This window comes from Plasmodium chabaudi (assembly GCF_900002335.3).
Source record: "Plasmodium chabaudi chabaudi strain AS genome assembly, chromosome: 12".
Taxonomy (NCBI): domain Eukaryota; phylum Apicomplexa; class Aconoidasida; order Haemosporida; family Plasmodiidae; genus Plasmodium; species Plasmodium chabaudi.
Window position 1 is genome coordinate 1,018,147 of NC_030112.2, and position 14,502 is coordinate 1,032,648.

The 14,502-nt window shown below is 23.9% G+C and overlaps 3 protein-coding genes across 3 annotated transcripts; 1 reads left to right on the forward strand and 2 right to left on the reverse strand.

Moving 5' to 3' along the window:
- Window positions 1-98: 98 nt before the first annotated feature.
- PCHAS_1228300 (adenylyl cyclase beta, putative) lies at window positions 99-5,627 on the reverse strand (the record flags this gene model as incomplete). Its single annotated transcript, XM_016798934.1, has 5 exons — window positions 99-173; window positions 362-757; window positions 884-4,990; window positions 5,155-5,400; window positions 5,529-5,627. 5 exons carry the CDS (start codon window positions 5,625-5,627, stop codon window positions 99-101), a joined length of 4,923 nt encoding a protein of 1,640 aa, XP_016654288.1.
- A 1,774-nt stretch (window positions 5,628-7,401) lies between these two features.
- PCHAS_1228400 (inositol 5-phosphatase, putative) lies at window positions 7,402-11,295 on the forward strand (the record flags this gene model as incomplete). Its single annotated transcript, XM_016798935.1, has 1 exon — window positions 7,402-11,295. One exon carries the CDS (start codon window positions 7,402-7,404, stop codon window positions 11,293-11,295), a length of 3,894 nt encoding a protein of 1,297 aa, XP_016654289.1.
- Window positions 11,296-11,661: 366 nt separating this feature from the next.
- Window positions 11,662-14,011, reverse strand: PCHAS_1228500 (conserved Plasmodium protein, unknown function; the record flags this gene model as incomplete). Its single annotated transcript, XM_016798936.1, has 3 exons — window positions 11,662-11,713; window positions 11,827-11,884; window positions 12,040-14,011. 3 exons carry the CDS (start codon window positions 14,009-14,011, stop codon window positions 11,662-11,664), a joined length of 2,082 nt encoding a protein of 693 aa, XP_016654290.1.
- Between the last annotated feature and the right edge of the window lie 491 nt (window positions 14,012-14,502).

Consider the following 14,502-nt stretch of genomic DNA (forward strand, 5'->3'; position numbering starts at 1 on the left):
TGTGTAATCAAGATGAATACAAATAATACAAATTATCAGACACACAAATATCTCAAATCATATAATAAGGAATCACATAAGTGTGTGCAAACATTTTTTTAATCTTCTATATGTTTTTTGTAAATATTTTGGACATATTTTTTTTCTTCATTTTCCATTAATTCGCTTAAAACCTATAAAAATTAAAAAACGTTGTAAAAAGAAAAATGAATGTCATTGGATTTATAGAAAAAGGTGGATACAATTAATGGAAGTTATTTTATTGAGTTATATCACAATAGTGTGCATATCTAAACTTGTGTAGATGATATATTTAATTCGAATGAATAATTTATATGATGTATTTATTTTATCTCCTAACCTTTTTTAGGGAATAATTTGTTATACGGAAAAAAATATTTTCCTCTGGTATATCCGATTTGGTGCTAAAAATTAAATGGATATGTTTTCTACTCGCAGAAATAGTATCCATTTTATTATACACATTTCTATATATAAAATTAATATTGTGTATAGAGTTGACATCATTTTTTTTTGGCGTTGTATTAGATTTCTTATTATTGTCTTCACAAACTTCAAACACATTCTTCTTTACTAAATTTACAACAATTTTTTTAAGTTCAGATCTAGAGAGGGGTTTTGGATATACGCACTCCATTTTTTGTATATTGAATTTGTCTTTAAAGAATGAGCAAAGTTTTGCTAGTAGTTGATCTTCTTCGCCTAAGCTGTCAATGATGAACATGCAGTAGGCAATCTAAAAATGGAAAGAAAAATTGGCATGTATGTATGTATATAAAAATATATGCAAAAATTGTAAACAATCTATATGAATAGACAATTTAGGAACATCCCCAAATTGAACAAAACAAAGAATACTTACCAGACGAGGTACTAATGTAGCATCATCCAAATTCTTAACAACTTCCATTTCATATTTGTAGATAAATTCGGATTTATCATCTTTATTTTTTTCCGCCTCTTGATCATAATTTGAAAGGTCTGAATTTATTAGAGTATTACTTGCTTCTCTATAAACTGTAAAATTGAGGAACTCATTTTGTTCTCTTATAATATTTTGGCTAGTTTTATTAACATAGTCATAAGAAACACGATTTTGAGATCCTTTACGATTTTTAGTCAACTTTTGTTTAAACGAAGAAATAGCATCATTAGAAACGGTGTTTTTTTTTGAATATAATTTTTTTTTCTCAGTATTTGTATAGTCATAAATGCTTTTAGATCGTTTTATCGTTTCGTCCAATTTTTCATTTGTTTGTTCACGAACATTTGGAATAGCATATTTATAAAGTTTTATAAATTTATTTTTTAATAAATAAAATAAAGTATATTGAACAAATTTTGGGAATCCAAAACAAGTCTTATTTAAATAATTTATTAATTCTTCGCTTATTTTATCAACACTAATATTTAAACATAGACTAACAAAATTATATAAATCGCTCTTATTAAAGTTTTCTAATTTTATATATCCATTACATTCTTCTGCATATTTTTTCATCTTCTTTAACTCTTTCACATTATCATTATTTTGTGCTCCATTTACAAATAAAAATATTAATGGCTTATTTTTGGGTTTAAAAATAGGGTTACATAAATTAGATCGTCTTTGTTTATATAAATAAAATATATCATCATCTTGTTCGGTATTATTAAAACTTACACTATTCGACTTAGTTAGTCCTGTATGCTTTTTTGTTTGAATATCATATTCTCTTTTAATTGTTTCTTGTTTTGCTTTTTGTTGAGCAATATATAATAATATATTATCTTGTATATTTGGATATAATGTTTTATAAAATTTTGTTGTTTTTTTATTTTCATTTACTAATTTTTGTTCTTTAAACATTTGAAAAATATTTTTATCTTGTTCTTTTGATAAATTAGAAGGCATAATCGTATTTTTTAAACGTTCTGAATAAGTCATAACCTTTTTTTCTTTTTCCAATTCATTTATCGATTTACTTCGATTATATTTATCTTTTGAAGGATTAGCATGACGATTGTTAAGGCCAAAGTAGTAAGTACTGTTACTCGACATTTCAGTGTTGTTATTATCTAGTTGATCATAGCTTACAAATTCTTGCTCTCCAACTCCTTTACAAAAATTACATACTCTACAATGATTCTTCCTCCAATTTTTTAAATTTTTATGAAAATTTTTTATTATTTTTTTTCTTTTATAGATTGCTAATTTAGAAATATTTTTGCAAATTCTCCAAGCATGTTCTTCAATACTTATATTTAAAGAAGTCCCAGATCGACAATTAAAAATTATAAATGTATGTTCATATAAACTAAAATTATATATCATACAGTTTATTATACTTATTCTATTTTCTTTCATATCATTCTTTAATATAACATCACTATTTATGCTTGTCATATTTCCATTTTTCGTATTTCCATTTTCTCCTTCTGAAGAATTTGCGATTGAATCACCACTATTTTCATTTTGTGCTCCTTTCTTTTTTTTTTTTTTCTTATTTATTGCATCATTTTCATTTTTAGTTAAATCAGTTGATATGCTTTCGTGATAAATTTCATCTCGAATTTCTAATGGTGAATTAAAAAAAACTCTTCTCATATTTTTAACTAGCTTATTACAAAATGCACGTCCATCTTTTCTGTTTTCATCATAGTGGCTACCATCGTATGCTTCAAAATGACTATCACTATCCATACCTTGATTATCAAGTATATTTTTTATTCTTGCTTCCTTTTGTGATGGTATTTCAGGAATATATAAATCATCAATAACATTAGACATACATTTTAAAAACCAATGATAAGAAGGGTGAGTAATTTCTTTTAAAATATTATAATTATCATCATTGTTTAAATATAAATATTTCTTTCTCATATTACATAACCTCCACATATTTGTTATATCATTACATAATATTTTCCATGGTAATAATGGATTTGTAATATTTATATATAATGAATTTGGCATATTACTAATATTAAAAATTTTGAAATTATTTAAACTTTTTTTAATTAATTTAATTATTTCAAACATTCCTAAATGCTCACTTCCCTCTAAAAATAATACACCACCAATATTATATATTTCGCTAAAGTCAAAAAACAATGGATCATAATATTCATGTATAAATAATGGGCCTGTATATGTTTTATAATCTGTGCATAATTCTCTTTTTACATAATGGTATGGTGAAAGACTATAAATTTGACTACACTTAAAACAGTTACTGTTCAAAGTGTTATTACATGTACATTTCTTTTCATGATATATTTTATTTTTATTTTTATTACCATTATTTTGCATCTCTTTACATAATTTCAAATAATATAAACAATCCTTTTTATTTAATAAATCACTTATTTGATCTTTAAACTTATTTTTATAATATTTTAACAAAAAATTTTTATTTAAAAAGTTGAAATCGGTTACTTCTTCACGGTTTGGTGATGATTTTGTAGAAATTTTTTCTTGATCAAGTTTTATTTCCTTATAATTACCTGACGAACCTAGAATATCATGATCTAACAATTCTTTATCAGTAAAATAATCTAAAATAAATAAATCATCATAGGCTAGATTGTTTGCCCTTTTATTTATAGTACCAATAGGAGAATAAATTTTTATTGATTTATTTTTCCCTTTAACTTTGATCGAAGTTAAGCTTTGAAAAATAATAAAATGTTTACAATTGCTATAAGTATTTTCATCAACATATATTTCTTTATTACCAGCCTTACAACATAATCGAGCAGCTATATTTACTGAATCACCAAGAGCTGTATATTCTTTTCGTATTTTATTTCCAACCATACCACACCAGATTTTACCAGTAGAAACTCCAATACTACCATTTAATTTAAGCGATTTCAAACCGTCTATTAATCTAAAACATGTTAGTAATGCTCTTATTGAATCATCTGAATGATATAATGGTGGTAATCCAAACATAATTAATATTAAAATTCCTTTATCATCAAAAATAAATTTATTTATTGTACCTTCCATAGTAAATACAGCTTTTTGTGTTATCTTCATAATACTATGAGTAGAGTATATACCTGTCATTGTAGATGTATCTACATCTTTTACTGATACAAATATGATTGTTACTTTTCTTGTTTCATTAACAAACATATTATATCCTAAAGATAATTTTCTATATACAATATCTGGTATAAAACTTTTTAATAAAAGATCAAAATTTTTACAAACAGTTTCATTTTTTTTATCATTATCTTTTTCATTATCATGTTCTTTTAATTTTTCCATATCTAATTCATCATTTACTCCTGCCAATAAATAAAACCTCTTTTTACAAGTTTCTTTAATATCAACTTTATCTTTTATATTTTTATAAAATGAATAGGAAATAACTGTTTCGCCATCTTTTGCTAACGATTCACCAGCTCCAATTTCTTCTAAAGGCTTTCCAGATAATATATAGTCTCGTTTGTTTAATATATTTCCTACTTGTAGAAAGTTTACCTTCCCATATGTAATAGCAATATGAACTTTTAAATATCTATTCTCAATTGGTGTTGGAAATTTATTTAATAATTTATGAATATTCACACTGCATCCTAAAGCCAGTAAGGATACTCTTCTAGCTTGGTTTAGTTTATTTCTTTTTTCTTCATCCATATTTTCATTTTCGTCTCCATCTTCATTTTTGTCACCATTATTTATTTCACTTTGCACACTTCCCCTTTTTTCAAAACTGTTTATGCTCGTTTGTGTACCACTCCTTCCAAGTGATTGCATTTCTTTTTTTTTTCTTTTGATTTTCTTTTTTCCATTTAAGGGCCATATAACCATAACTGCATCTCCACTAAATTTTATAATATCACCTCCCCAGCTATCTATTATCTTTATTAATATATTAAAAAATTTGTTTAAGCAATTCCCGAGAAGCTCCGCTCCGTTTATCTTGTTTTCCAGCTGCTCGGCCAGGCTCGAAAATCCACTCGCGTCGCAGAAAAACTGAAGGAACAAATCGAAGTAGAAAGGTCGAAAATGTGGAAAACGTCGAGAGTGAAAAGGCGGGAAAACAACAAAGTAACAACGTAACAAAGCAAGCAAATGAATAAGCAAGCAAAACGAACAAGCAAAATGAGCAAACAAACGAACGAGCAAGAGGAACCTACCACGACCGCGTTGAACTTCTGAATGATCAGGTTGTCGAAAAACTTTTTGGGATCACTATATCTGCTATAAGCATTTAACAAGATCTTCGGAAAAAACGACCTGAAAGTCGATATATTATCGATATCATCTATAGCATTTTTATATTCATTCTTTTCATTGTTTTGTTCATATTTTTTGTTTAATTCGCTTTCAATAAGTCGCTCGCATTTTATGCTAAACCACCTCCAATCGGATGTGTACTCGTTCTAAAAAAATGGAAAAAATAATGATAAATAGTGAACATAAATAGTGAACATAAAAAACGAATGCAAACACGCATCGGCAAAAAGCGACGAACAAGTTATGCAACTAAACAACAGATGCAAATTCGTACGGAGTGATCTTTGGAAGATGTGTTCGTATCATCTCTTTCGTATCCCAAGTTTTTTTTGTCATAATGTTTTAAATATTCATTGAATATGTTTTTGATCATTTTTTGAGATTATCTTTGGTGTAAATAAACATTTTAAAATTTTGGAAAAAAAATATAAAGTACGATTTACAATTTAAAATTTAAAAAAAAAATAATTTGTTTTAATTGTAAGTCATATTGAACAATGATATAAAGAAATAAATTGAATTGAAATAGGGTCAGGCATGTATAAATCTGTATAACGTGTATATATGATATGTCAAGTGGGCTTGGGTTGTAGTTGTAGGTGTAGAAAAATTACCACTTGTTATTTATGCGGGTCACTAAATACAAAATTGATAGAGCATTTGTAGAAAAAAAAAAATGAATATGTAATTAGATAAATATAAAGACGTACGATAAAATATGTAAATATAATTAAAACATTGTTAATAAAAAAAAGACGTAGTTAAAAAAAAAAATAAATAAAATAACATGAATATTTTGTACAATGTGTGCAGTTATATGGGTATGAAAAACATTCGCCATATTTTCACTGCCAAGGTTGAAAATCGCAATAAATGAAACAAAACAATCTAAAAAAAAATTGCAAAAACAAAAAAATTTTTTTAAAATCACAATAAATAAAACAAAACAATCTGAAAAATGCTGCAAATAATGCTGCAACCAAATAAATGACAAACAAATAAAATGGCGGCAGTATTAATTAGCTGTCCCTCTAAATAATAAATAAAAATATAAAAAAAATTATGCAGGCATATTTCTAAAAATTTCGATTTATTTTCAACCCACAATGAATATTATATACAACTGTAACTATTTTCTTTTTCATTTTTTTTTCAAATATTTTTTTTCTTCACTACCATAATTAGACATCGTATGCACGTGCATATTTCATAATATAAAATGAATAGCAGAGTGAATAGCAGAATGAATGGCAGAATGGATGGCAGAGTGAATAGCAAAATGAATAGCAGAATGAATAGCAAAATGAAAAAAAAATTTTAAAATATAAAATAGTCACAAAACAAAAGAAATAAATTTAAATATAATTATTGAAATTGATCAAAGTCAAAGAATAGAAAAATTATACAGTATAGATTTATAATACATGCACTGGTACTTTATATAACCCATTGTTATAAATATACTTTTATATGACAAATTTTATTTATAATCACATTTTCTAAAATTATATAATTAATAGAAAAAAAATATAAAAATGAAAATCTATTGAAATAATAACTTTATAATTAAAATAGTAGAATATATGAGAACATTATATTTTTTTTTTATAAATTATATATACGGAGCAAAATATTAAGAATTTTTTTTTTTTTTTTTTTTTTTACCCTCTATTTTATTAATACTTATCATTGGTTACGTTTTCTTTTTGCAGTCATTTAAGCTCTCTAAACTGGTAAGCAACTCAAATAATTTTCAACAAAAAAATGTTATAAAAAATGTTATATAAAAAATGTTATATAAAAAATGTTATATAAAAAATATATAGCATTTTGGGGTATGGTAAAAAATAAAAAAATTATATGATATAGAGAAAATTTACAAACTATAGAAATAAAAATGAAAATAACAAAGTAGAAGCAACATAAAGAATACTAAGGAAGTAACATGAGCTTTAATAATTCTGAAAAACAAAAGGATGCAAATTTTGACAAAGAAAATGAAAAATCGAAGTTACTTCATCAGATATTTGTAATGCTCTCCTGTTTTTTTAGTTAAACGTGATTTAATTTGACAATATTAATTTTTCAAAAATAAAGGAACTATATATTTACAAACTTTTCAAGCACGTGACGAAAAAACAACAACAATGTATGGCTCAAGCCCGATTGTTTATAAAAAATTTAAAATATATAGTAATCGAAGTATAATACTAATTGTTGGGATAAATGAAAAAGAGGATGCATACAATATATGTGAATTAAAGAGAGTTAAAAAAATAGAAATAAAAAAATGTTTTGAAATATATGGAAAAATAAATTATCGAAATTTAATAAAAAAAAAACGAGCGGAATATTTATGTACATGTGAAGGTATATTAGGATGTATACAATTTTTAAGCTATCCATATTTATATGTAATTACTGATAAAGAAAAGATTGGAGTCTTATTTAACGAACATAAAGTATATAGCGTAAAGAATGTTTTATTAATTCCTTTTAAAGAAACTGAATTTGAAAAAACAAATCAAGAAGATCACTTAGTACAAATATTCTACAATTCTGTGAATCATAAATATTTATATTTTTCTTATACATATAATTTAGCTAACAGCTTACAAGATAATTATTTTATACAACAAGAATATCTAAAAGGAAATATAATATATAATAAAAAATATAAAAATAATTATATATGGAATTATTATCATTGTAAACCATTTTTAAAACAAAATATTTTCATCTGTCTCTTTGTAATAAATGGGTATCTAATACAATCTAAGGTTCCATTCTCTGGAAAGAGTATTGATATTACTTTTGTAGCTAGACGTAGTTATAAATATGCTGGGACTCGTTATAGAAAACGTGGGATAAACTACAATGGCTATGCAGCAAATGAAGTTGAATCTGAAATTATTTTACATGAAAAAAATAATATATCAAATGTTATTTTATCTTATGTACATCTAAGAGGTTCAGTACCTATATTATGGAATCAATCTATTAATTATAAACTATTAAAGAAACCCAAAATTAAATGTCTTAAAACGGATATAAATTATACATGCACAAAAAAACATTTCAGTTATTTATTTAAAAAATATGGATATCCAATTACTGTTGTCAACCTGTTAAGTAAAAATAAATACAGTGATGAAGATCTATTGTCTAGAGAATATAAAACTTGTATTAACATAATTAATAAGCACATCCCACCAACCATTCGAATTATATATAAACATTTAGATTTAAGAAAATCATATAAAATAGGAACGAAATTTGCACAATATAATTTAAAACTTTTATTTAAATTCTCTTTAAATAATATTGGATTTTTTTTTATACATAATAATCAAGTTTTATCAATTCAAAGAGGTGTACTTCGTTTTAATTGTGTCGATTGTATAGATAGAACGAATGCAGCTCAAATTTTTATAAATATATATATGTTTATAAAATTTGTTACATTAATAAATTTATTAAAAAAAACAGATTTATTTATAGCTGACTTAAAACAACTTTTTCAAATGTGTGAAGAATTAGGGGATGCTGTTTCTAAACAATATGCAGGTTCATTAGCTCATAAAAAATATACATCAGGTCAAAATACAAATTTTTTTATTCAAACAAAAGAATTATTTACATCTATTAAAAGATATTACATTAGTTCCTTTAATGATTTAGAAAAACAAAATTCAATGAATCTATATTTAGGTGTCATAAAATCAAAGCTTAATGAAATATCAAATGCACATTATCTCGACACTTATGTACATAATTCATTTTTTAAGGATCTAGGAAATGACAGGTTCTGGTGGGTTCTACCTCTAGAACATTTTTACTATAAAGTGGAATCACTACTTGATGGGTCCTTCGATAGATGTGAAAAATGGAATAAAATTAATATTGATAAAAACAAAATTGTAGAAAAAAAAAAAAAAAAAAAATATACATCCTCCATTTATAGATATAAAAAAAAAACAAAATTACATATATCAAAATTGTCTTTACATTTAAAAGGGTATACAAAAATTGTAAAAAATATAAACAACAATTTAAAATTTTATAATTGTTATAGCAAAACAAATATTTTTAAAAATATGTACAATGCAAATAATATGCTCAGCATATTTTTAAAACAAAATTCGATATTAAGTTTGGAGCATTATTCAAATATAAATCATATCAATCCTGTTGTCAAAGAAAAAGAAATTCAAATTGAAAACAGCATAGAGAATGCTAACCAAATAACCTTTAACCTTTTCAAAGAAGTTTGTCAAACATTTGAGCATTATAATGTTTATAAAAATAATTTTAATAAATTTTTTAAAAATAAAAATATTTTCCGACTAAAGATATGGAGACTAATTGCTTGCTACAATTATCTAAATTATTTGAAAATATATTTTCAATTCTTTTTCCTTATTTATTATTCTTTTTGTTCGAAGTATAATGTTATTCAAGTTTATTTAGACCACTTGCGGATCATCTCGGAGTGGCAAAACGTCCAAGCAGCACGCCAAGTAGCAAGCCAAGCAGCAATCCAAGTAGCAAGCCAAGTAGCAAGCCAAGTAGCAAGCCAAGTAACAAGCCAAGAACCTTCCCAGCGACACAGAAAAAGCGAACCAAATTATTTATATAGAAATGGTAGCAACTATGTACATAATAATACCGACGAAGAGACTTGTATTGTCAACAAGACTAATGATCGATTCCCCATTTCAAGCCAATTCAATTCTTATAATAATGAAGTCGAAAATGTTATTGAAGAATTTAAAAAACGAGGGAATATGGCAACTCTATTAAATTATTATATGAATTATTTTTATATAAATAAACTAAACTATAATTATATTCTTTTAAACTTATCATATGTGCCAGACGAAAATAACGATGTCGTTTCGAAAAGTCGAAGAAAAAATATTAACCACAAAAATTGTGAAAACAAAATGGATACACTAACAAGGGGGAAGAAAAAAAAAGCTATGAATACAAACATTGTTAATGACACTTCTATATCTTGTAGTAAAGATCAAATGAAAGGACTACATACTTTTAGTTCCAAAATCGTGGATAAAAAAAAATATGATTTAAGAGGGAAACAAATATTTTCAGCTAACTATTGTTTGAAAAATAAATCAAAACTTATTTTAGATAAACATAAAAAACGAAAAAAAAATATTATAAAATTACCATGTGTATATAGCCCAATATATTTTAATGTAAAATTATTAAAATATTTTATGTTTGTTCATTATTACTTTTCTTCGAATTATAATAATTTAATAAATATAAAAAAAAAAATTGAAACAATTGATATGGGAAAAAATACAAATTTTATAGAAATACAAAATCATCTTTCTAAATCAAATAAAAATATTACTTTTTATAATATCCAATTTTATCTTAAAAAAATGATTGAAATCCATGGCGAAAATAATATGAACCCATTTTTCAATGAGCTATACATGTCTTATATTTATAATTGTCATTACTACAAAAAATTTAACTTAAGCTTCCAAAGGGATATAAAACAACTTTTTTACAACCCTAATAACGCAACTACTAGTGGCAATAATAATGATAATGAAAAAAAAGTAAGTAAAATCAAATCGGAAAAAATTCAATTCTTACAAGAATATGATTCATTTGAAAATATTTTAAAAGAAAAGAAAAAAATTAAATTAATCGATGATAAAATACATAATGAAATAAATTATCATTATCAGCTAGCCAATAAATATATGTCTATTGATAGTTTCCAAAAAAAATATTATCATGAAATGAAACATTTCCAAGAAAAAGATCAAAAAATTAAAAATTATTTTAAAAAAAATATTAAATTATGTGATATTTCAAATAATAATGATTATAATACTAAGATAAATGCGTTTATTGAAAATATTAAATTAATTCATACAAAACAAGTAGATAAATGGGAATATAAAAATGTTGAAAATTTTAATTCCCTATCTGATAAGCTTGAAAATAAAATGAATTATCATGATTATTGTGATCCTTTACGTAGAAAAATATTTGCCTAAAATAGAAAATGAATATATACCTTAGTAAGGCATTAGCTAGCCATATATATAATATATAAAAATGTTGAAACAAATACATTATTAACAATGAAATAATAGTTGTAGTAACACATTTTGTAATCAGCAAATATAAATAATTCCTTATTATGTTATTTTTTTTGTTAATATCTATGCATATATGTGCAAGGTGTTTTATAAAAATATCACAAGTAACAATGATGTTCTCACCATTATTACAATTATTGGGAGAATATCAAAAATAATTTATAACAAAGTAACAATAATAATAAAAAAACTTCAAAAAAACAATAAAAATAAGTATATAGGTGCTTTAAATTGCACCTTTAAAAAAATAGAAGAGGACCATTAATGATATGGGTGCCTAATTTCTTTCAAAGCCATTTTTATCCGGTTAATGCTTTTAAAAAAAAAAAAAAAATATGTATATAAATGCAAAAAGTAGCTATTTTTACCTGAACAGTCATAATTTTTTGTTTATTAAAAAAATAATGTTTTATCTTTGTGGCTTACTCGATTGGGATATCCCCACTAACGGATAGGATGTACTCCTTTATTTTATTTTCAAAATCTGAAGAAAAAAATGCAATGAAATAAGCAGATATAATAAAAATGATAAACTTTTAAACAATATAATAATACTAGCTAAATGAAAAAAACATAAATTGTATGACTGTGCATGTAGAATGGTGAAAAAAAAAATAATAATTCATAAGTAGTTGTTACTTTCAAGAGATACAGAATCTAAATCCAATTCCGAATTTATCAACTTTAAAGAAATATACCCCTTTATTATACAAACAATTAATATTTCTTTTGGAGGAAATATTAAGCAAAGTGGTGTTTTATAAAAATCCAAAATAATTAAAGATGATAATTTTTGTAAATAAGAAACCTGATTAGGTTTTATATAATCATTCATTATTGATACAAAATTTGTTATAAATAATGGAATAAGTTCAAAAGATAATATTTTAGGTTTTATAAAATAATTAAAACTTTTTAATACTTCTCCTTCATAATATATTATGGCTTTTTGAAGAAGCTGCAATTTTTGTCCTGAATTATTTAAAACCCATTTAGAGGAAGAAATATTTATATTTTTTTTTTTTTTTTTACATAATTTTTTAAATTTTTGTATATAAGCATTTTTATCAATATGCTCATTTTTTAATATATCATTATTTCCGTTTTTATTTGATTGATCAAGATCGTTATCGTCTTCTTTTTCATCTTCCGTAGAAAATTTATACTCTGACAAATTGTCACTGTTGCACTCGGAAAGATATGAATTAAAAAGGTCGCTAACGTCACTAATATTATTTATATCAGACACATATCCACTATCTGTAATAATATTATTAAGATCTATCAATTGATTATACAAATTCATATAGTGTTTTTTTTCTTCGTCTTCCTCTTGATATGACTGTTTGTCAATCTTTTTTGTATCTTCATTATGTGTTTCGATTTTTCTTTTTTTTATATTCTGCGCATTATTTTGTGAAGCATTAACACCTTTATCGTCCTCATTTGGACACGTTAATATTTCATTTTTTTTTTTAGCTAGTTCTATAAGCGTATCAAAAGTATCGTCATCTTTTATGTCATAACAATTTTGATGGTTATATATTAAATCAGGTTGAATTTGTTTAATCTTTTTTCTTATAATCTTTTTTTTATAAAAATAATTAAGTAATTTAAAAATCCCTTTAGGTATATCATATAATTTTTGTGACTTTTTACATTGCTCAAAATCTTCTCGTAATTTCCATGCTAAAAATATACATGACCCAGCAATAATATAATTTATAGGTTTATTCTTTTTTGTTAATTTTTTTTTATTATATTTATGCATATAATATAATGCCATTGAAATAGTGGAAAATGATAGACGTAAATATTTTCCTAATATTACAATAAATTTCGACGTATTTAAAACATATTTTCGAAATTTCTTTTTTTTCATAAATTTTATATAATATTGTTCGCTTATATTAAATTGCATATTAGTATTAAAAGCAATTTTTAATTTTTTATATAATTCTTTTTTAATTTGAAATTTTATATTATCTATGGTTGTTTCACCATTATCTTTGTTGCCATCATTTTCATCCCCATCTCCTTCATCATTTTGGTGATTCATATTATTTAGTGATGAGCTTGAATCATCTTTTTTATAACTTTCAATTTCATCACATTTATTATTATCATTTAATTTGGAATCTTTATTCGTATTTTTATTTTTTCCTTTTCCCCCTATTCCTAAAATATGAGTTGAGTAATAGGAATCATAACATTCAAGAGACTGTTTCGTTTTTATATTTTTTATTTTTTCACATATATCATCATTTGTATTATTTATAGATATGTTTTCTTTATGATATCTATCGGATAATATTGTGACATTATTTTCCATATTCATTTTGTTAAATTGAGAACAGACTAGTTTTTCTGGTTGTTCATTTTCATTTACTTTCGTTTTTAAATGAATTGCATTATGTGTTTCCTTTACTTGTTCCTCCTCTATGTTAGCATATACACAATTATTGATATGCTCATCTTTTGTTTTGTCATTTGTTTGTATTATACATTCTTTATTTATATTTTCTTTGCTTCGCTCATTTATTGAATAATTTCTTATATCATGTTCATCGATACTTAAATTAGAATTGTATAATAATTCAATGATTTTCATATTTTTATAATTTTTTTATTTAAATCATAATTATAAAAAATAAAAAAAATATATATAATTCAAACGATTTTATAAAAATCCCTTTAAGTGTGCTATTTATACCTATATATATTTTTTTCCATTTTTTTTTTTCAAGTATATAAAAAAATTGCCCTTTATATATGAACCCTTTCGCATGTAGTATGCGGTTACGTCGTTAAGTTATTATCTGGTTTTTTGTATTTTTTTTTATTATTCATTTATTTTTATTTTATTTTGTTTTGCTTTATATTTATATATATTTTTTTTCAATTTTTATTTGGCAGTTTTATTTGTTTTTTTGTAATTGGGGCATTTGAATAGCAGCGAAAAATGCATATCACTAATTTGCTGTTGTAAATTAAAAATGGTTTCCCCTTTTAAAATTAATTAATTGATTATATGTATATATATCTTTTTTAAATTTACAAGAACATAATTAAGTTATCCCTTTTTTATATTTGTACTGCAAT